Below are 21,824 nucleotides of genomic sequence, written 5' to 3'. Positions count from 1 at the left end.
AGCCATTGTGTTACAGTGTTACAAACTACATGATTGCTGCCTTATAGAGGTGACTGGGAAATAACACACCTCATGTAACAGAGCTGTGGTATAACCTAGTGGCTGAATGAGGTTAGGTGCTCTTTTCATTTATATTCTCCATCCATCTGATGCGTTGTTAGCTTGAACATCTGTTCTTTTGGTCAGGCGACACCGTGGTGTATAAATGACAGTTAAAGCTTTAGTTTTCAGAGTGTAGGACGGGATGTTTTTATGTCTTTATGACATTTAGAGAAGTCTTGTCCTTCACAGCAGAGTGGGAGGTAAGTGAGTAAAATCCTGAGTGTTCATTTGGATAAAACAAATGGATAAATTAACACTGAGGATTTAACAGGAGTGAGAGTTTAAGACCATTAGTGTTTTGGCAAAACATATTCAGTGAGGTGGAGGACATTCAGGTAAGCATCTCTGTAAATGTATAGGCAGATAATTAAAATATATTTTTTTTATAAGAAAGAGGAAGACCAGACTTCTTATTTATCAAATAATATGATCATTATTGTTTCATATTCCCTACAAAGCGACAGTCATAATAAGGTGAAACAAACGGTATCGATGATCATTTTCCTGTAACCTCTCCAGCCAATACGGACAGCCGCCTGCCATGTATCAGGCGCCGCCCATGGCCCAAGGCCCGCCCCCTCAGCAGTACCAGCCAATGCCGCAGCAGTACCAGCAGTATCAGCAGTATCAGCAGCAACCTCCTATGCAGCAAGCCCCGCCCATGATGCCACAAGGCCCTCCCATGCAGCAAGGCCCGCCCATGATGCCACAAGGCCCTCCCATGCAGCAAGCCCCGCCCATGATGCCACAAGGCCATCCCATGCAGCAGGCCCCACCCATGATGCCACAAGGCCCGCCCATGCAGCAGAGCTCCATCCAGATTCCGATGGGACCGCCCCCCAAGGTGGTCAGCACCGCCTGCATCTACCCCACCCACCCAGGTGAGACCCTCCCTCACACAGCATAAATACCCCACCCATCTACCCCCATCTACCCCACCCATGTAGCACACCCACCCAGGTGAGACCCTCCCACACACATCAGAAATAGATAGTATTTAGCAATGTAGAATACAGCATATAATGATAAATTGCTGAATGCCAAATGCTAAATGTATCCTCTCTAGAGCAGTGTTTCTCAAAATGTCCTGGCCACGATGCCCCAAAAGAATCATATTTGATCTGGAGACCTCCCAAAAGAATCATATTTGATCTGGAGACCTCCCAAAAGAATCATATTTGATCTGGAGACCTCCCAAAAGAATCATATTTGAGCATATTTTAGATTTTCAACTGAGAAAACCCTGCCTTCGACAGCGTCACCAGACCCTGAATTCCAGGCTAGCAATTCAGGGGCTGGAGCCAAGCTAACAGTGTTCAACAAAGCAATAAATCATCCTTTTCTACGACATTCATTCACATCCACTTCTCTTTTCCCTCCACAGGGCCCGCCCCTGGCCCAGGCCCCGCGCCCGCTCCCACCCAATCCCCGGCCCCTGCCCCTCCTGGCAACCGCCCCCCCTGGGTGACGGACAACTCCTTCGCCGACAAGTACGACCCGGGCAAGACCACCAGCACCTCCGTCAAGGTGCAGGCCCTTCCCCAGGCCGCCCCGCCGCCACCCGCCTACATCCCCAACCCCGCCGCCGCCCCGCCCCCGGCCGCCGCCCCCGCCGCCAACCACCCTGCCCCTTTCAACGCCAGCCCCGCCCCCTTCAACCAAAACCCTGTGGCGAGGGGCGTGGCCCAGCGGGCGGAGCGCTATGCTGGCGGCAGCCGCACGCCCCTGTGTGGCGCCTGCAACGGTGTGATCAGGTTAGCTGTCTGTCTGTCTGTTTGTCTGTCTGTCTGTCTGTCTGTCTTGAAATCTTGGGTTGGAATCAGGGACGTGCACAGATAGACTCTAGGTGGTGCCAGAGCACCTGCCCTTTGCCCTCTTGACCAGAAGTGCCCTTTTGAAAAGAAAAAAATATATATATTTTTTTTCCCAGTTTACAGCAGGGGTCTTCAACAGGGGGTCCGGGACCCCTAGGGGGTCCTCAGAGTTACTACAGGGGGTCCACCAAATCTTTATGTGATATGATGTTTCTTTTTACCATAATCACTCGAAACCTAGCATCCCTTTTCTGAGGAGAACTTTAGCCAAAAATAGCAGATCTACAAGCCCACAGCGCCTCGCGCTGCGAGGCGTTGTGGGCTTGTAGATCGGCTATTTTTGGCAAAGAGGTATAGGTGTAGAGGGAAAAAAGAGCAGACCAAGTAAACAAAAAAAAGTATAATTTACTTGACCACCTGCCCCTCAAAATGTCTGTGCACGCCACTGGTTGGAATTAGAGTTATTTATACCTAGTTGCGTGCCAGTGTCATGCACCGAACAATAGATGATCTATAAGCTCACAAGGGCAATTGTTTGGCTTTAGGCTTACGGTTAAAAATTGCAGAATGCATAAAACACTTTCCCTCATAAAATGGCTGTCCTGAAATGTTGAGTCGACGTCCTCACAAGTATACTGATGCAAAGCTGTTATTTGTATATCAGGGGTCCCTTCCTGGTGGCTCTGGGACGCTCGTGGCATCCAGAGGAGTTTAACTGTCACTACTGTCACACGTCCCTGGCCGACGCCAGCTTCGTGGAGGAGGGGAACGCCGTCTACTGTGAGAACTGCTACGGAGAGTTCTTCGCCCCGACCTGCGCTCGCTGCAACACCAAGATCATGGGGGTGAGTGATTTGTTTATATAATATATTTTGATGCTTTTCTGCCTTTATTTTGATAGTACAGTGGAGTTAAGACAGGGAAAGGGAAAGATTCGTCGGGCTCGGGAATCAAACTTGTGACTCGCTGTCAGGCTGCATCCGAGCCTATATTATGGTACGCGCGTTCGGGGGAGTGTAGCCAGGCGGGGAGGAGGGTGATAATTGTTACTGCACATGCTCCTACGGGCTGGGGGGCAGAGCCTGTCAGCAAGGAGTGTTTGGCGGGAGGATAACGACTGGGAGTCGAATAATATTATGTGGATGATCAGGAAGTGATGTTGTTGTCATGTGGTGTGTTGACAGGAAGTGATGCACGCTCTGAGGCAGACGTGGCACACCACGTGTTTTGTGTGTGCCGCCTGTGGAAAGGCCTTCGGAAACAGCCTGTTCCACATGGAGGACGGAGAGCCGTACTGTGAGAAGGGTACGTCTGTCTGTCTGTTCTGTGTCAACCTCCTAGAGATTACATAGCTTTAAAAACGTTCCTATATATATATAGCCCTGTACATCATGTCTCTCTCTCTCTCTCTCTCTCTCTCTCTCTCTCTCGCTCTCTCTCTCTCTCTCTCTCTGTGTGTCCTCCTACAGACTACATCTCTCTGTTCAGTACTAAGTGTCATGGCTGTGACTTCCCGGTGGAGGCAGGAGATAAGTTCATTGAAGCTCTGGGACACACCTGGCACGACACCTGCTTCGTCTGCGCGGTGAGCATCGCTACAGCGCTAACACTACGCTATAGAATACAATAGGGTGTCATAGCATAACATAACATAACATAACATAACATAACATAACATAACATAACATAACATAACATAACATAACATAACAGCATAGCATAGCACAACATAGCATAGTATAGCATTAAAATAGTATAGCATAAAATAGCATGCAATAGAATAGAATTGGGCGGATTCGCCAAAAAAAATCCAAAGAGATTTGGTGTACACAGACAGAAAAGGTGGTCAGAATACAGTTGTAACGCAAGTCCATTTCACTAAGATTAGAGGGTTTAACCACTTAAATCCTATGTGGTTGACCGGGGAGTCCCTCAGGCACTAAATAACCATTCTACAAGCTTGTGACGGCGTTGAGAGCTTGAAGATCTGCTAATTTCTACGAAGGTTTTGGCTAAGGATTCTACAGTGCATTGTTGTTGATCGGTAGAGTTATATGAGTACGTATATAACGATCCTCCTCATGGTTACAGGTGTGTAACGTGAACCTGGAAGGTCAGCCCTTCTACTCCAAGAAGGATAAACCTCTGTGTAAGAAACACGCCCACGCCATCAACGTGTAGAGGCTGCGCCCCCCTGTGGCCCCCCTGTGGCCCTGCAGCCCACCACCACAGCGGGGGGAAGGGGCCCCTGGGTGTGCCCTGGGCCTCAGTAACAAAGAGGGGCCCGCCGCACAGAAGGAACCCCCCCCCCCCCTCCATCAGTCACAGCCACGACTGCAACACAAGCTGAAGGCGACAACTAACCACTTAGACCCTTTATGGTTGACCGGAGTCCTCAGGGCTCTGTACTAGTGTATTTTCTGTTATTGTGGGGAAAGCTTTCGAGGAAAATAGCTTGTCGATCAGCTATTTTCTGCGAAAGCTTCCCCCACCATTACGGATGCTGGGTTTCAAGTGGCTAATCTGAACAATATTATCTGTTTTACAATATGCTCTTAGGGAATAACTGCTTTGTCTTTGGAAAGAAAACAATTGTTTTGCATTTTTTTGCGTTCACATTCATCGATAACACATTTTATGCACGATGGCGTTTTAATACGGAAATGACGTGATTATTAATTACACCCATATACATGTAGGAGCCGTGTTCTTTTTAATTTGTATTTAATTTGACAGACCCTTTTTTTTTCCAACTCGAGGAACCAGCTCAGTAGAAGCGACTGTAGCTTGCAGTGAATGTAAACAACACCATTTTATAGAATATATACATACCTACATAGTGCCTTGCGCTGAATAATAATATGCTTAATTTATAAAAACAAAACGAGCTGATATACAAGCTCAGAGCGTGTTGTGATCAGATTTGAGGCCAAACATGAAGTTATTATCAGCATGCGGTTCTAAAGAAGACAATGGGTGACGTCACAGCGCTCCCTTTGTCCATATTCTTTACAGTCTATGTTTGTGACACGTTCTGAGCTTGTGTATCGGCCATGTTCTACGTTCTATGTTCTCTGTGCACCACCGGCGTTTAAATCAGATTATTTTAGAGAATGCGTGGATGTGTGGAATATAGCTACTGACTATTTATTTCTCTTGATTTCACATAAAGTAGGTATTATTGATGCAACACATTATACCGAGCTCTAATATTTATTGTGTATTTTATTTGACCGTGTGATAGTTATTTAACAAAGATATAGGACATCGGTCGGTTGCGTTCGGCGCCGATGAAATCTACTAGCTAGCTATTTAATGAATTGGTCGTTGGATGTTCACAAAATGTTTATTTTTTGTTTTGTTTTGGTTGTTTTTTTTTGTTTTTTAGTAGCTTTTTTGAAGATGAAAAAAAACACTTCCTTGAATTGTCAGATTTATTTGTAATTTACTGACAAAAGTGGAGCGTAAACACTTGAAGCTACAATCACATTTTAAAGAATAAATCCAGTTGAACTAATCTTCTGTTTTTTAAACGTTTCAAAAGGTGTTTTCATTGTGATTACAGATAAATAGACACTTATGTTGTACTATTGATCCAAGCCCGGAGCTCAATCCATTGATTTGTTATTCAACTTAACACTCTCTGAAAATGCACAGGCCCACCCAGCTGACCACTTAACACCTGGGTGGTCAGCTGGGTGGTCCGCCAACACTTTTATAAGGGTGTCAAGTGGGCCCCCTGACCCAGAAGAGGTCCGAGAACCACGGTTTTATGTGTTATTGCAGAAGAAAACAGATGAAGTTAAAGGATCTTGACCCCACAGTTATTTTTTGTCATTTGTAAGATTCCTTCGGCTATTTTTGAAAAAATCTTGGAAATTATTTTGCAAATCTTTGAATAATATATATATTTTTAAAGCGAACATTTGTAACTCAAATCTTTGCTTCTGAGGGATTCTACAAATGTTATGTTGCTATTATTTCAGTGGTTCTCAAACTTTTTCATGTCAAGAACCCCCAAAATGATATGTATTTGGCCGTCGACCCCTATCTGAAAATATTTTGTTCCAGGGACCCCCCAGAAGCAAAGATGTTAGTTAAAAATGTATATTCAAAGATTTGCACACATTTTCACGATTTTGTTATTCAACAATAGCAGATCTACAAGCTCATAGCGCGGCACTCGGCGCAGCGCTATGAGCTTGTAGATCTGATATTTTTGAATAGCCAAAGAAACTGACAGAGATGCGTTCCCGGTCTAAATAGGGTTTAACAGAACAAAATGTGTTTTAGACGTGCCTTTACTGTTTAACATCACAATGTGCACACCACAACCGTAAGCTGTGTGTGTGTGTGTGTGTGTGTGTGTGTGTGTGTGTGTGTGTGTGTGTGTGTGTGTGTGTGTGTGTGTGTGTGTGTGTGTACAACTGATGCACACACACACTACTTTCACACACTTTCGTTGACGTTTGCGTGCGAGTGTACAGTTTTTAGCGTGAGAAGTCATTTTATACTGTTTGTTGTATTTTAATTGTAAGACCGACCGTGTGCATGCATATCAGGTTGTTTAGCATCGTGATGCTATGTGCTGAATGAGACGACGCCTGTATTTAGTTTTATTAGACTTGGGACTGTTGTTGCCACCATAAAACGGATTTGCAATGTAATATCAGTCATTAAAGGGATAGTTCCAAAAAATTACTACTACCGATCATGAATTTTTCTATCGATTAGTCACCCCATGGAGACTTGAATTCATTTGTGGGGGTGACCAATCGATAGAAAAAACATTTTTTTTGGGGTGAACTATCCTTTTAATGCATTTTTAACTGCTTGAAATGATGATCAGTTTGAAAGGAAAACTGTAGGAAAAGAGACTTTTTTTGTCCCCACGGAAGGAAGGAAGGAAGGGGAATTACTTTTTTGTTTAGTTTTTTTTAAAGCTTCACCTAGCTGATGGCCTGGATGGGTGCATGGGGGTGTGGTGAGGGGGTTATTATGCCTAATTTATGCTCTGTCCCACCACAATGTCGAAAATAGCCGACCTACAAGCTGCAGTTTGGCTGATTTCGTCGCTCAAAGCCGTCGTGCAACAAAGTATGAGTTAGACTTTTTAAGGGGTCAGTGTCTTGCTCAGGGACACTTCCAAACGTAGACTGGGTCGGTTGGACACTGGGTTCATGAACCCAGAGTCAAACCGGCAACCTTTCCAAATCCCAAGACGGCCTCTCAACCCGCTCAGCATGCGGCCAGCCCCCAGTAGTAACCATATCTATACATTTTAGACTCCCAAAAAAGATCACATATTGTTTTTTAATAGTAGTGGTTCTCAAAGTAGGCTCCGGGGACCCCCAGGGGTCTTTCTGAGGAGGTTCCAGGGGGTCCCCAGCAAAATGTGTTAATACAGCATCACAATCACTTTAACCCCTTTATCCATATTTTATACGTTGCCTATTCAAAAATAGCAGATATACAAGCACACAGTGCGTCACTTCGTGCAGCGCTGTGAGCTTGCACATCAGCAATTTTTGAACATTTTGGAAAAATCTTGAAAGTGTTTGAACATTTTTGGAAATTTTAGATTTTCTTTTTTCTTTTTTTTTTACACAAATCATCTCTTCTGGGTGTCCCTGAAATATATATATCTATTTGAGGGTCCTTGGCCTGAAAAGGTTTGAGAAGCACAGTTTTAAAAGAGGGACAGACAGGAAGCATATGGTTGTTTTATTTTGTTAAACTGGTAAATGTTATTGCACCGTGTAACCACTGAGCACCTCACATCCTAACTGTTTTTCTGGAATACACTAAATAGGATTTTTTTCATTTTTATTTTCTCTGCATGTTTGTACCGATGAACACCATGAACCTTAATTTGTATTGTCCGGTATCATCACCACTGTTATACTGTTTTATTATTTTATTTTGCAAGCACAATGTTTTGCCTGTACGAGCAGCGGATAGCTGCTGGTAGCCATAGACATCTAGTATGGTTTGAATCGTTGAGAATTTGTCAATAAATTATTTCACAAATGTTTGTGTCCTTCACATTGTGGTTTGTGAAACCAAAATAATTTTCAAAGCTTTGTTGTTGTTTTTTTTGTACACACGAGTGCAACCAAGCATAACATGCATAGTATAACATGACTTGTCTTTTAGTTCTACTGGATCTCTTCTCACTCGTCACTAACAGTTTAGTCTAGTTTTTATTTGTTGACAAAATTGTCAATATATTTAGTCTTAGTTTAAGTCATCATAACTTAGTTTAATTTAGTTTTCGTCAGTGAAAAAAGGTAGTCAACGAACAATGTTCGTCATAGTTTTAGTCGACAAAATCAATGCTGGTCTGGAGTCATGTGATCAACATGTATCGGTCTGATTTTCCAGATTCCAGTTTGCGCAAGGGGCCTTTTGTACAAGAAATGCTAACTATCATGAACACAGCATCTGACAGACCCCAGTTAGAATGCTTTAGAGGGGCCTCTAAACCACTGGTTAGAATGGTTTAGAGGGGCCTCTAAACCACTGGTTAGAATGGTTTAGAGGGGCCTCTAAACCATTGTTTCTCAAACTTTTACATTTCAAGGACCCCCGGCCCTTAACCTCTGACAGTGTAGAAAATTGAACACAGTCAGAGTTAACGACTTGTAAGGGTCCATTTCAGACCTCCCTCACACATGCGTCGAGTCTGAAGACGATAGGTCAAACAGTGCTCGAGATGTGAATAACAGACGTACGTACTATTGTACGCACAGGGATTTTGTCCTTTTATTGTAAGATAGTCACACATGCTCTCATGAGTCATGTGACAATGACTTCATACCATAGAGTTAAATATAATAGGGAGGGCACCGTAACTCCCCGACCATCTACTTGCATTGAGTTGCTCACCCAGCGCATACACCTAAAAATCACCCCTTCTTCCGGGGTGGGGAAATGTGACGGGGGCAGCCTATTTGGGGCTTCTGCGACGTACGTTTTGCGTCACCTCCATGCGCAAGCTTGTGAGTCGAGCCCATTGGTCGAAACCGTTTTCGCTCGTTCGTGACAGTGGCCCCAGGCCGTTATAAGCTGCAGTACCTATGAATGGCCAACATGTCCAAGGCGCTTCAATGTAACCTCTGGGTTCTGGGGGCTTGCTTCATACCTCCAAAAGCAGACTTTCATGTCTGGCCATAGGGGGCGCAACAAATGTGAAGAGTTGTTTCTCGACGTACGTCGAGAAACCGTCGGTTCACAGCCCTGGCTAGGTAACCCAGCCTGACAGAGATATGTGCTGTGCGGATGGAGAGCCCTTTGTTTTGTGACCATTCTGACATCTATCTAGACATTCCACAAACTTCTGTGTGTTTGTCCTCTGTTCTTGCCCTAATATGGAGTTCCACACGTAGTGATGATGTCATGTCTATTTCTACAGCTAGAGACCAGAACATGAGAAGCTACAACGGTTGACACTCACTCAATCTGAACCTACTGAGTGTGACTTAAACGAGGACCAGGATTCAAAGTGAAAGTAAACTTCAGGGAACGTTCTAGAGGAGGGAGTCATAACGCCACTTGTCCGGTTCATTCCCCCTCTCCAGCAGGGTGTTGGTAGCTTCACTCAGAGACTCAATGGCTTTGCAGTTGTGTTTTTCAGAAGAGGATTTTTGCTGTCCTGTGTGTTGCAACATATTCAAACATCCTGTTCTCTTGTCATGTAGCCACAGCTTCTGTAAAGCCTGTCTGCAGGAATGGTGGAAACATAAGGACATAAAGGAATGTCCAGTTTGTAATAAGATATGTTCGATGGATAATCCACCCTGTAACCTGGCTCTGAAGAACCTGAGTGAGACCTTCATGATACAGGAGAAACGTCGGAAAATGGATCCCAATGCGATAGTCCAGGAATCACTGACAAACTTAAAGGAGAAACTAAAGGTCTTTAATGACGTTAAGACAAAGTGTGACCAAGCAGCAGAACACATTAAGATCCAGACCCAGAACACAGAGAGGAAGATCAAGGAACAGTTTAAGAAGCTTCATCAGTTTCTACAAGAGGAAGAGGAGGCTAGGATCACTACACTGACGGAGGAAGAGGAGCAGAAGAGTCAGATGATGAAGGAGAAGATTGAGTATCTGAACAGAAAGATATCAACCATTTCAAACACAATCAGAGCCATAGAGGAGGATCTGAGAGCTGAACACATCTCATCTCTGCAGAACTACAAGGCCACAGTGGAAAGAGTCCAGTTCAAACTGCAGGACCCACAGCTGGTCTCAGGAGCACTGATAGACGAGGCCAAACACCTGGGCAACCTGACCTTCAGAGTCTGGGACAAGATGACGGACATTGTCTCCTACACTCCTGTCATTCTGGACCCCAACACTGCCTATCCAGGGAACATCCTGTCTGATGATCTGACCAGTGTGAGACGTGGAGATGAACAGCAGCTTCCTGACAACCCAGAGAGGTTTGACTACTATGGCTTTGTCTTGGGTTCTGAGGGCTTTAACTCAGGGACTCACAGCTGGGATGTTGAGGTTGGAGACAATGCAGACTGGTCAGTAGGTGTGTTAGCAGAGTCTTGCCAGAGGAAGGGAGACGGAGTCGGTCAATACTGTAGAATAGGTTTACATGATGGTGAATACAGAAAAGCTTCTGGTCTAGAATCTATACCAGCAGGCTCCTCAACAGGGTCATTCACTGTTCTCTCAGTGAGGCAGAAACCCCGGAGGGTCAGAGTCCAACTGGACTGGAACAGAGGAAAGCTGTCCTTCTCTGATCCTGATACTAACACACACCTACACACCTTCACACACACTTTCACTGAGAGACTCTTTCCATTCCTTCATAGTGGTGATGATACTGCTCCTCTGAAGATGTTACCAAGGAGGATCAGTGTAGACAAGAAAAGTGTGCTCATGTCTCCAACAGGCTGGGTTCATAGGACCCAGCCTATTAACCCAGTTTTTAATTTTTGGCAGTCATAGCCAATTGGAATGGTATCTGACAAATTGGACTCTTGATCACATGGCCCCAGAGATAATGTGTACCAATGTGTTTGAGATTTGGACAACATCTGTAGGAGGTTTACAAAACTGTGTGTTTTGAAGAACACGCAAAATGGCAGAGAATGTAATCTGGCACATATATGTTGCTATATGCTGCGTCATGATCTAAGGAATCCGGGAACACGAGATGTTCATTGTACCTCCTAAAGTTCAAGCGTTATAGACCCCTTAAAGGTTTCATGACGTTCAGTTTTACCACACATTAAAAGTCTTTGTCATGGTCCTTCAAACGTGTATAAAAGTTTTAACAAAAAAATCCACTCCATTGATCCATGGCAGGTGTTTTTCTTTCACATTTCTAAAGCCTTTTCAACTGCAATGAAAAAAGAAATCTTTGATTGCATGAAACAATCACCTGTGCGTCCAGTCTCAATGTTGGTAAACAAATAATTGGTCTATAGGCCAAAGCGTGAAGTGGGCTGTTGTAGCGCCACCTAGAGAGGATTTGAAAATAATTGGGATGGATGGGTCTTTCTTGGTTTAGTGGGAATATGCATACAAAGTGTCACAGCACTGCGTTCATTCGTGGCATTTTGTGCCAACTTTGAAAGCCAATCGTAGCAAATCGTAGCCCATCGGAATGGAATGAGAAATAGCGACAGATGCGTCTTGATCACGATGACTACAGAGATGTATACCGATTTGCGTGAGGTTTGGCCTAAATCTGTTGTAAAAAAAATTGTTTGTTTAATGGTGTTGCTACTACAGGCCATTTTGGAGATAAAAAATATTAAAAAACAATAAATTAGGTTGGAGATTCTTCCTTGGCCTACTGGGAGTGTATGTGCAAAGGTTCCCTGCTGATCGGTCCAGTGGTGCTTGTAGCATGTCATGCAAAAAGGGCCCCTACTGCAAACTTTCAGAATAGAATCTGAAAGATCTGACAGATATTGACTCAAGAGTCATGAGATAAGATAATAGATAAGATGTACCGATTTGGGTGAGGTTTGGAAAAAAAATCGGTAGGAGTAGTAGCACGAACTGTGCTGAGGTGCAGCTCAGTCTGCAGACAGTAGGTGGCAGCAGGGAGTCAGAGGACAGGGTGGACTCTGACTGGTGCAGTTCAGTCTGCAGACAGTAGGTGGCAGCAGGGAGTCAGAGGACAGGGTGGACCTCAGTGAGGTGCAGCTCAGCTCAGTCGGCGTCGTGATTGAGCAGATTGATCAGAGCTCACAGACCTCAGTGTATGTGTGTGGAGGTCGGACTGTGTGGAGTTTAAACGCGCTTCTCCTGCAACAAACTGAATAACGTGAATAACGACACATCAACGACACTAAAGGAACTAAAACTAACGCAACGCGATCTGGAGGAAAAACTTTCTGGTGGAACATTATTCTGTGGTTTTTTTTCTCTTGTTATGGTAAAACATTGCGGTGTCGGAGAGGATAGTTTGTTACCAGAGGATTTAGAAGAACTAAGAAACAAGAGGAAACGAGGTGAATAATGAACGGTAAGTTAATAATTAAACGGTTTATGTTAAAGCTTTGGTTTGTAGTGTTGGAGGAGTTTCGGCTCCGTCTACCTCCTGGAACTGGATCCTGCCGGAGCTGGACCTGGACTGCGTGTCATGTTTACTACAACACTAACACTAAAACACCTTCATAAAATATTAATTAAACCCATAAGACGTGACTTTCAACAAACTATCTTCGTCTATGGTATAAATATTAACATTTAACATTTATTTCTTACATGTATTAGTTCATTGAAACATGTTTTTAACCGACACAAACAGAACAGATAGAAGTTGAGCTTTAATTTATGCGTCTCGGCGTTTCTTTTCAACAAGTATGTCGCTCGCGCGATGGGAAAAACAAAACTACAAAATATCGCTCGCGCGTTTTAAACTACAAAATAATTACGTGTTTTTCGTCCAGAATGATGTCACTGGGTCTGAAAAACACCTATTTTACACTTTTAAAAAAATGTTTTGTTGAACGGAACAGTCGCTCGAGCGAGGACGTGATGCTTTTTTCGTTTTTTTTTTTCCTCCCGTGCCGCTCCGCTCCGCTCGTGCAGGAAGTAGACGGAGCCCTCTCTTCGTCGTACGACGGTGTCTCGCGCGTCGAAAATAGCCGATCTACAAGCTCACAACGCGTCGCTGGAGCCAGTGGAGCGACGCGTTGTGAGCTTGTAGATCTGCTATTTTCCTGAGATTGGAGGAAAACAATGTTGACTTCAGCCAACAAACAAACAAATAAACAAAAAAAACGTGTAATTTGATGTTGATGGTTAAACTAATTTGAACTTCTTACATTGTTATTTATTTAACTCAATTTGTGAGACAAAGACATTTTAAACACATTGTTAGAAAGTGAGTTAGCTGCTGGTTAGCAACCTTCAGTGTAGCCTACTAACCTAGCTCCTAATGTTTTAACTCAGTAAAGTAGTAATAACTATAAAGTTAGGTGGATTGTTTTTGTTTTGTAACCATTTTGTTTTATAAACCACATTTACTGCTGTTGGAGGAAGTTATATTTTCTTATATTATCTTAACAGTTTAGATTTTCCCTTTTTTACAAAATATTATATTTAGATCATATTTAATCTAAGTTTAAGTTAAATCTTTAGCATCTTCATGTCAAGGACCCCAACATGATGCAACCCTTATTCAGGACCCTCATTTGTAAAAGATTTACCCCCATAAGAACATATAGTGTTGTTGTTGTTGTTGTTGTTGTTGTTAGATAATGTTTAGGGCATAATTCCATGAAATTGAAACTATATATAATCTGATAGTATATTCTATACTTTCTCTCAATCCTGAAAAAATGATTGTGAAATATTAAACTATTCCTCATTTAGCTGGGGACCCCCTGGACATGTAATGTAGATCATAGTATGTTATTAGACAGACTCCAGGTTCATTTGTTGACCTGGGATCCTATAGTTAGTGTAATTTCAATGTACAGATTATTACTTTCGTGATATTATACTGTTATCACCAGTGGTTTTCAACCGTTTTCATGCCAAGGACCCCTAAATTGATATACATTTCCCCGTGGACCCCCATCTGGAAATGCTTTGTGCCAGGGACCCCCAGAAGAGAACATATTTTTTCAAACACTAAAGATCTTTCGAAAATGTTCAAAAATAGCAGATGTACAAGCTTGTAGATCTGCTATTTTTGGATAGCTACAATATGGGTGAAAATGGATTAACAGCTTTTGCTGGGGACCCCCTGGAACCCCCTCAAGGACCATCGGTGGTCCCCGGAGAACCACTGGTTTAAATTGATAGGTTCTTGGTTTACCTATGATCCTAGATTACTATCTCCATGCGTTTGATGTCCCGCTCTGGATTAAGGGCGTCTGCTAAATGTCTAAATAGTCAATTGGAACTACTTCAACCCCCCTGTGGGTCCCTGGACCCATTTAACAAAGTGGTGTTGAACAGAAGCCATTGTTTTAGATGCATGTTGTTGGTTCATTAACACGTCAGTGTGACTGTGAATAACAGATCTACATACATACGCATCACCAAGGCTCACATGCGAGAAGCAAGGGACATCATCCTTGTTTTTTTACTACAAACATGGAGTGGTTTAAACCCTTTAAGACCGGGAGCGCATCTGCCATTTTTAGATTTATTTGGGCTATTCAAAATGAGCAGATCTACAATCTCTCGGTGCCACGCTAAATAGCTCTGTAGATCTGCTATTTTTTTTTCCTTTGAAAATCTGTGCACATCTTTGGATATAGTTTTTTAAAGCGAACATTTGTAACTCAAATCTTTGCTTCTGGGGGATTCTACAAATGTCTTTTAAATCCTAACAGTCTTTTTTTTTTAAACTTATGTTGCTAGAATCAGTGGTTCTCAAACTTTTGGATGTCAAGGACCCCCTAAATGAAATGTATTTGTCCGCGGACCCCACCATCTCAAAATATGTTGTTCCAGGGTACAAATGGAACGGGTCCATTTGTACACTCTCAGAGTTACAGACCCATAAGGGTCCATTTGGTTCCTTAACTATCCACCATTTATCTGGGGACCCCCTGGAACTCGCTCTAGGACCCCTGGGGGTCCCACTTTGAGAATCAATGATGTAAACAAAGAGAGAGAGAGAGCAGAAAATATTGTTCTCTCTCTCTCGTTTTAATGAACATTTCAAGGTGTTTAGTCTATTTGCCCAGGTATGAGCCTTATTTATTATCCCTGAATGTCAACGTTTTAGAGTTGGTAACGTGGCTTTGGATTTGGGTTACAATTGTTGTTGATCTCATTGTCTGTCTATACATTATGTCATGGAATGTGTGTTATATTATCAGATTCTTTTTCAAAAACACTTGGATTGAGTGAACAGCTGAGAAATATAATGGTGACCCTTTTATTTAGAGTGAATAGGATCCTATAAAGGTATCAGCCTTAATGTGTAGGAATGTCATTGTTGTGGATGTTCTCCAGATAGGATCATGTTTGTTTTGGGGGAAGAAGACACGTTTCTCTCCCTATTGAGAAGCTAATTAGTAAACAGAAAGCAGCTTAATGAACTGACACAGACAATAAGAGTTGTGGGATGATGTGATTGGACAATAGAAGAGCTGTGGGATGCTGTGAATGGATAAAAACAACATTTGAGAAATGTTATTGGGGAAGGGTAGAGCAAAGGTACTCAACCAGTGGGTCGGGACCCCAAAAGTGGGTCATGTGATGATCTCAATCCATTAAGAACGGGAACGCATGTGTCATTTAAGATTTCTTTGAGCTATTCAAAAACAGCAGATCTACAAGGCAAGCTCATATGAGCTAGATCTGCTATTGTTTTTTTAAATTGTGAAAATCTGTGCAAATCTTTGAATATATATCTTGCTTAAAGCGAATATTTGTAACTCAAATGTGAACTTCTAGGGGTTCCTGGAACAACACATTTTGAGATGATAATATATATATATATAAAGATTTGCACACATTTCCACAATAAAAAAGCAGATCTACAAGCTAACATGTTGGCACCACATGTATTGTACCAGGCGGTCCCCATAAAAATCTGTTAATATAGTGTCAGAATAATAATGATAACCACTTTAACCTTTTATACTCTGGCAATTCAAAAATAGCAGATCTATGCCGCGCTATGAGCTTGTAGATCTGCTATATTAGAAAAATTGTGAACATTTGTAACTCAAATCTTTGCTTCTGGGGGTCCCTGGAACTAAATACTTGAGATGGGGGTCTACGGCCAAAGAACATATCATTTTGGGGGTCTTTGACATGGAAAAGTTTGAGAAGCACTGATTTACACCTCCTAGTCCTACTGTATTCTGTTCTGACCATCTTGTGTAAAACTTTGACCTGTTAAAGACTGATGCTCAGCTCAGCTCTGTGGTTGATCCTGTTTCAACTAGGTCTGGATCTATAAGTACTTAAGTACAGTACTTGAGTAAATGTACTTAGTTACTTTACACCACTGCCTGTCAGCTTGAACACTGCAAATACAAAGTGAAGTTGTGTAGATACTGTGTTGTGTAGTTGTGTAGATACTGTGTTGTGTAGTTGTGTAGATACTGTGTTGTGTAGTTGTGTAGATACTGTGTTGTGTAGTTGTGTAGATACTGTGTTGTGTAGTTGTGTAGATACTGTGTTGTGTAGTTGTGTAGATACTGTGTTGTATAGTTGTGCAGATACTGTGTTGTGTAGTTGTGTAGATACAGTAGCTGTGGCCTGCAGGACAAAAGAACATGATTTATCTGACCTTGAAAGGTGTCGGCATGTGGTCTGTTAGCTCGGTTCTACATGTTGACTAGTGTTACACACACTTCTGGACACAAGGTCAGCACACTAAAAGGTGTGTGTGTGTGTGTGTGTGTGTGTGTGTGTGTGTGTGTGTGTGTGTGTGTGTGTGTGTGTGTGTGTGTGTGTGTGTGTGTGTGTGTGTGTGTGTGTGTGTGTGTGTGTGTGTGTGTGTGTGTGTGATGCCTGATGTGTACTTCCTTGGTTGTGTGCCATGTCATGCATCAAAAATAGCCGATCTACAAGCTCACAGTGCATTGCACTGCAACGTGCGCTCGTAGATCGGGCTGTTTTCGGACGGCAACACCTGCACAGAAATGTAATATAAATGTTACTTTATTGTGGCCAAACAGAATGACTGAGGCTATAATAACCTGACAGAAGTATTTCTTGTTGAATAGTAATTCATAATAATAGAGTTTTGTGTTGATTTCTAATGTAAATCCCAGTCATGATGACCTTGGGGGCGTTTAAAAAAAACACACACACAGCAGCAGCTCCACCGAGCGTCTCGACACTGTTGCCAGGTTTCGAGAGAGAAATAAGCAATGAGGTCTATGAAAACAAGCCCAAAATAAGTGGCTGTTGTAGGTCGTGTGTAAAAGTGACCAAAATGAAATTCGATTGCTTTTATTTCTATTAATAACGATTATTCGAATATTTGACCACCTCATCCGACCGCCAGTCTGTAATAATCTGTAGTAGTCTGTTTGGTACCTTTTTTAGAAACAAGCTCAATGTTTAACAAGCGACTTTACATAAAAACGATAAGCCCAAAGTCACTTAATAATAAGCAAACATGGCAACCATGGCCGTGTGCATGCTAAGCTACAGTATCAGTGTGTCTGCAGTAAGGCTCCATGTTTGGCCTGTTTACTGAGACTCTGGAGGGAAGAGGGGAGCTGGCTTTAATTTAGAGAGAGAGAGAGAGAGAGAGAGAGAGAGAGAGAGAAGAGGGAGAGAGAGAGAGAAGCTCTGCGTTCTCCCCATTCCTCTTTTTTCTCCTCCTGTCTTCCTCCTGCGTGGAATGAAGTGTAGTGAGAGGTTGGAGCTCTGTGAGGAGAGGTCAGACTCCAGATGGAACGAGGGATGACGGCCAAGACTACTAGGAGAGAGACAGGGAGAGAGAGAGAGGGGGAGAGAGAACCATACTCACGCTCACACACAGGAAAATAGACAGAATACGAGGGAGAGATAACGGGAAGAAGAAAGAAAGAGACAGACAGATAGACAGAGGAGGAGAGAGAGAGAGGTGTAGACTGGTAGAAAAAGAAAGATCTACAAAGACAGAGAAGGAATAGAAGAAGGGATGGAATCATAAACACTCCCCTCCCTTTTGTTTTGTTTACCTTTATTTTATAGTTATAACTTTTTAAACTAGTTCTTTATAATAAAGTAGTTTTTATATTGCTCTGTAAAGCCACTTTGAAGATCTAGAAAAGCGCTATATAAATCATATGTATTATTAGTATTATTATTATTATGAAAGACAGCAGCATGGGAGGAAATGGAAGACAGGAAGAAATAGACAGAGTGACTGAAAAGGAGAATGAGTAGAGAGGTGAAGGGAGGAGGGGTTTGTCTACACTATGTGGCTGTGTTCCTCAAACTCTTTCATGTCATGGACCCCCACACTGATATGTATTTAGCTGCGGGACCCCCCCATCTCAAAAAATATTTTGTGCCAGTGGATTTCTTCTAAAATAGCAGATCTACAAGCTCATAGTGCGGCACTCGGTGCCGCACTATGAGCTTGTAGATCTGCTATTTTTGAAAAGCCAAAAAATAGTTAAAAAGTGGTTAAAATGATCGTGATGCTTTATTAAGTCATTTTGCTGTGGACCCCCTGGTACCCCCCAAAGGACCCCTGGGGGTCCCCGGACCCCACTTTGAGATCCAATGCACTATGACAGACAACCGGTACGGTTGGTGGTTCTTAACCTATGGGTCGAGGACCTGAATCAGTTTTCTCACTAAACAACCACACATACAGTATAATATAAGATACAGAATATCTGTAACATCTCTAAAGGGACCATTTAAGGACTTTTAAGACCATTTTAATACAGCTAAAAGTCATCCACAAACTATACTGTAAAACATGCTCAAACATTGGGCCCAATTGTGAAATATTACCTGAGAAAGAGGCAAGAATTGTGAAAATACATGCGTTATGAGCATTGTAGATCAGCTATTTTCACAATATTTATCTAAACTTAATGCCTCAACTCCTACAGAAGTGATTGCTTATTGTGGGGGGGTCCCCAGTTCAAATATGATTATTGTGGGGGGTCCCCAGTTCAATTGTGATGATTTTGGGGGTCTCCAGTTCAAATATTTGGTGTTTTTTTTGTGCAGTGCGAGTTTGTAGATCGGCTATTAAGTTTACTTACTGGATTAGATGGGATGCTTTAGATTGTGTACTGTAGTGTGTACAATTCTAGAGGAGAGGTGTGTGTGTGTGTGTGTGTGTGTGTGTGTGTGTGTGTGTGTGTGTGTGTGTGTGTGTGTGTGTGTGTGTGATGCCTGATGTGTACTTCCTTGGTTGTGTGCCATGTCATGCATCAAAAATAGCCGATCTACAAGCTCACAGTGCATTGCACTGCAACGTGCGCTCGTAGATCGGGCTGTTTTCGGACGGCAACACCTGCACAGAAATGTAATATAAATGTTACTTTATTGTGGCCAAACAGAATGACTGAGGCTATAATAACCTGACAGAAGTATTTCTTGTTGAATAGTAATTCATAATAATAGAGTTTTGTGTTGATTTCTAATGTAAATCCCAGTCATGATGACCTTGGGGGCGTTTAAAAAAAACACACACACAGCAGCAGCTCCACCGAGCGTCTGGACACTGTTGCCAGGTTTCGAGAGAGAAATAAGCAATGAGGTCTATGAAAACAAGCCCAAAATAAGTGGCTGTTGTAGGTCGTGTGTAAAAGTGACCAAAATGAAATTCGATTGCTTTTATTTCTATTAATAACGATTATTCGAATATTTGACCACCTCATCCGACCGCCAGTCTGTAATAATCTGTAGTAGTCTGTTTGGTACCTTTTTTAGAAACAAGCTCAATGTTTAACAAGCGACTTTACATAAAAACCCAGTTCAATTATGATGATTTTGGGGGTCTCCAGTTCAAATATTTGGTGTTTTTTTTTGTGCAGTGCGAGTTTGTAGATCGGCTATTAAGTTTACTTACTGGATTAGATGGGATGCTTTAGATTGTGTACTGTAGTGTGTACAATTCTAGAGGAGAGGTGTGTGTGTGTGTGTGTGTGTGTGTGTGTGTGTGTGTGTGTGTGTGTGTGTGTGTGTGTGTGTGTGTGTGTGTGTGTGTGTGTGTGTGTGTGTGTGTGTGTGTGTGTGTGTGTGTGTGTGTGTGTGTGTGTGTGTGTGTGTGTGTGTGTGTGTGTGTGTGTGTGTGAGAGAGAGAGAGAGAGAGAGAGAGAGAGAGAGAGAGAGAGAGAGAGAGAGAGAGAGAGAGAGAGAGAGAGAGAGAGAGAGAGAGAGAGAGAGAGAGAGAGAGAGAGAGAGAGAGAGAGAGAGAGAGAGAGAGAGAGAGAGAGAGAGAGAGAGAGAGAGAGAGAGAGAGTGAGCGAGCCACGTACACAGACAGCCAGTGTGAAGGTATGTGAGGTGTGTGTGTATGTGTGGGGGGGTTACTGTTGTTGTTGAAGGAATTTCTAACCCTAAAGGTAGCTTTCCACCGCTGTCTGTCTGTCTGTCTGTCTGTAATACAGTCAGCTTGGAGATCTACCTTTACAGTCTGTAGTAATCTGGTAGATGGAGATCTATCCTAACCTGATATCTCTCCATCTTGTGTAGACATCATGTTTCCATTGGTTTTACTGTGTGGAAATAATGAGCTGATCTTCATACTATAACTAAAAGGACTGTTATGGTGAGCTTGCATTTTATAGCATCACATTAACTACATTGAAGAAAAAAAGACTCCAACCATTGCGCATAGTTTATATAAATGCATATTTAACTTTGACCATTTCTGTGACTTAATAGCAATGAGTACTATCAGAATACAGAGCTATTTAACACCTATTTTCTATATATATTTTGAGTAGCCAATCATTTTTTTTTACCCCTTTTCCTCCCCAATGTAGTCGTTATGCCAATTCATTCCTCTCCACACACATTTCTGTGTTGTCACTGCTGTCGTATCCTACTGACTCACCTGCCAGTGAGGAGCCCCCACCAGGAGGACGTAGAGCCTTCGTCCTACTCCTCCCACCCAACACTCCCCGCTGACAGTTGCCCCCCCCCCCCCCCCCCCCTGGCTCTATGCACAGCAGCCATATTGGGAATGGATTGGGCCCATTCCTTACTTCCTTCACAGGTGTTACCAATGATACTAATTAAGGCTCTGTTCCATTTAGTGTGACATAGGGGTTGTCTTATTTTCAAGGACCCCCATAACTCTCAGAGTTACACACCCACCATAAGGGTGTTTCTAGTGAGCCAACATGCACAATATCAGCACCCTGACCAGAATGGAACAGAGCCTTCATTAGTATCATTGGTAACACCTGTGAAGGAAGTAAGAAGAGGCCCAATTTCTTTCCATTATGGCTGCTGTGCATAGAGCCTATTGTATTTGACCCCCATCTTAAAATATTTTGTGCCAGGGACCGCCAGAAGCAAAGATTTATGTAAAAACAAAAACGTTTTCAATATTTTCAAAACTAGCAGATGTACATCCCCACTTTGAGAACTAGTGACATAAGGGGCTGAAGCAACTGTCTGTGGTATTAATAACGTGTCAGAGATCAAAGCAATGAACCCCGCCCCCACAGGCAGTCAGTGTGTCATGGGTGTATGTTGACTTTGGTGGAAACGTGACGTTACGTATAGGTCCTTTAAAATGACCCTGGCTCGGAATCCATTCCATCCTCCATGACCTCACCCTCCTCACTGACGGCGTTGCCAGATTGTGCGAGAGAAATAAGCAACCAGGACTTTGAAAACAAGCCCAAAAGAAGCGGCCGTTATAGGCCCACACGAGCGCTTTAAACCTATATGTATCTGCTGTTTGAAAATAGCAGATCTACAAGCTCACAACGCGTCGCAGTCCAACGCGTTGTGAGCGTGTAGATCTTATCGTGCATA

At 42.8% G+C, this 21,824-nt stretch overlaps 3 protein-coding genes across 9 annotated transcripts in view; all 3 read left to right on the top strand.

Moving 5' to 3' along the window:
* The window catches only part of LOC311058922 (LIM domain-binding protein 3-like), a 56,237-nt gene extending 48,290 nt beyond the window's left edge, over positions 1 to 7,947 (top strand). For all 5 annotated transcript variants that reach the window (XM_084076467.1, XM_084076465.1, XM_084076466.1 and 2 more), the window contains 6 exons: positions 622 to 983; positions 1,487 to 1,856; positions 2,581 to 2,761; positions 3,101 to 3,221; positions 3,386 to 3,501; positions 4,008 to 7,947. In XM_084076467.1, coding sequence (XP_083932593.1) covers positions 622 to 983; positions 1,487 to 1,856; positions 2,581 to 2,761; positions 3,101 to 3,221; positions 3,386 to 3,501; positions 4,008 to 4,097 — 1,240 coding nt within the window. In that variant the 3' untranslated portion in view covers positions 4,098 to 7,947. The remainder of the gene's footprint in view (positions 1 to 621; positions 984 to 1,486; positions 1,857 to 2,580; positions 2,762 to 3,100; positions 3,222 to 3,385; positions 3,502 to 4,007) is intronic.
* Positions 7,948 to 9,701: 1,754 nt separating this feature from the next.
* Positions 9,702 to 10,886, top strand: LOC311058700 (E3 ubiquitin-protein ligase TRIM35-like; the record flags this gene model as incomplete). Its single annotated transcript, XM_084076163.1, has 1 exon — positions 9,702 to 10,886. The coding sequence occupies one exon, from the start codon at positions 9,702 to 9,704 to the stop codon at positions 10,884 to 10,886; it is 1,185 nt and encodes a 394-aa protein (XP_083932289.1).
* Positions 10,887 to 12,119: 1,233 nt separating this feature from the next.
* The window catches only part of LOC311058923 (bone morphogenetic protein receptor type-1A-like), an 83,030-nt gene continuing 73,325 nt past the window's right edge, over positions 12,120 to 21,824 (top strand). For 2 of the 3 annotated variants that reach the window (XR_014602099.1, XM_084076470.1), the window contains exon 1: positions 12,120 to 12,417. The gene's annotated coding sequence lies outside the window, so the exon portion shown is untranslated. The remainder of the gene's footprint in view (positions 12,418 to 21,824) is intronic. The other variant, XM_084076471.1, reaches the window with a different exon arrangement.

Source organism: Gymnoscopelus microlampas (genome assembly GCF_963454915.1).
Source record: "Gymnoscopelus microlampas genome assembly, chromosome: 13".
NCBI classification, from domain to species: Eukaryota; Metazoa; Chordata; class Actinopteri; order Myctophiformes; family Myctophidae; genus Gymnoscopelus; species Gymnoscopelus microlampas.
Note: the sequence above shows the minus strand (reverse complement) of the source record. Positions and strands in the feature narration are given on the sequence as shown.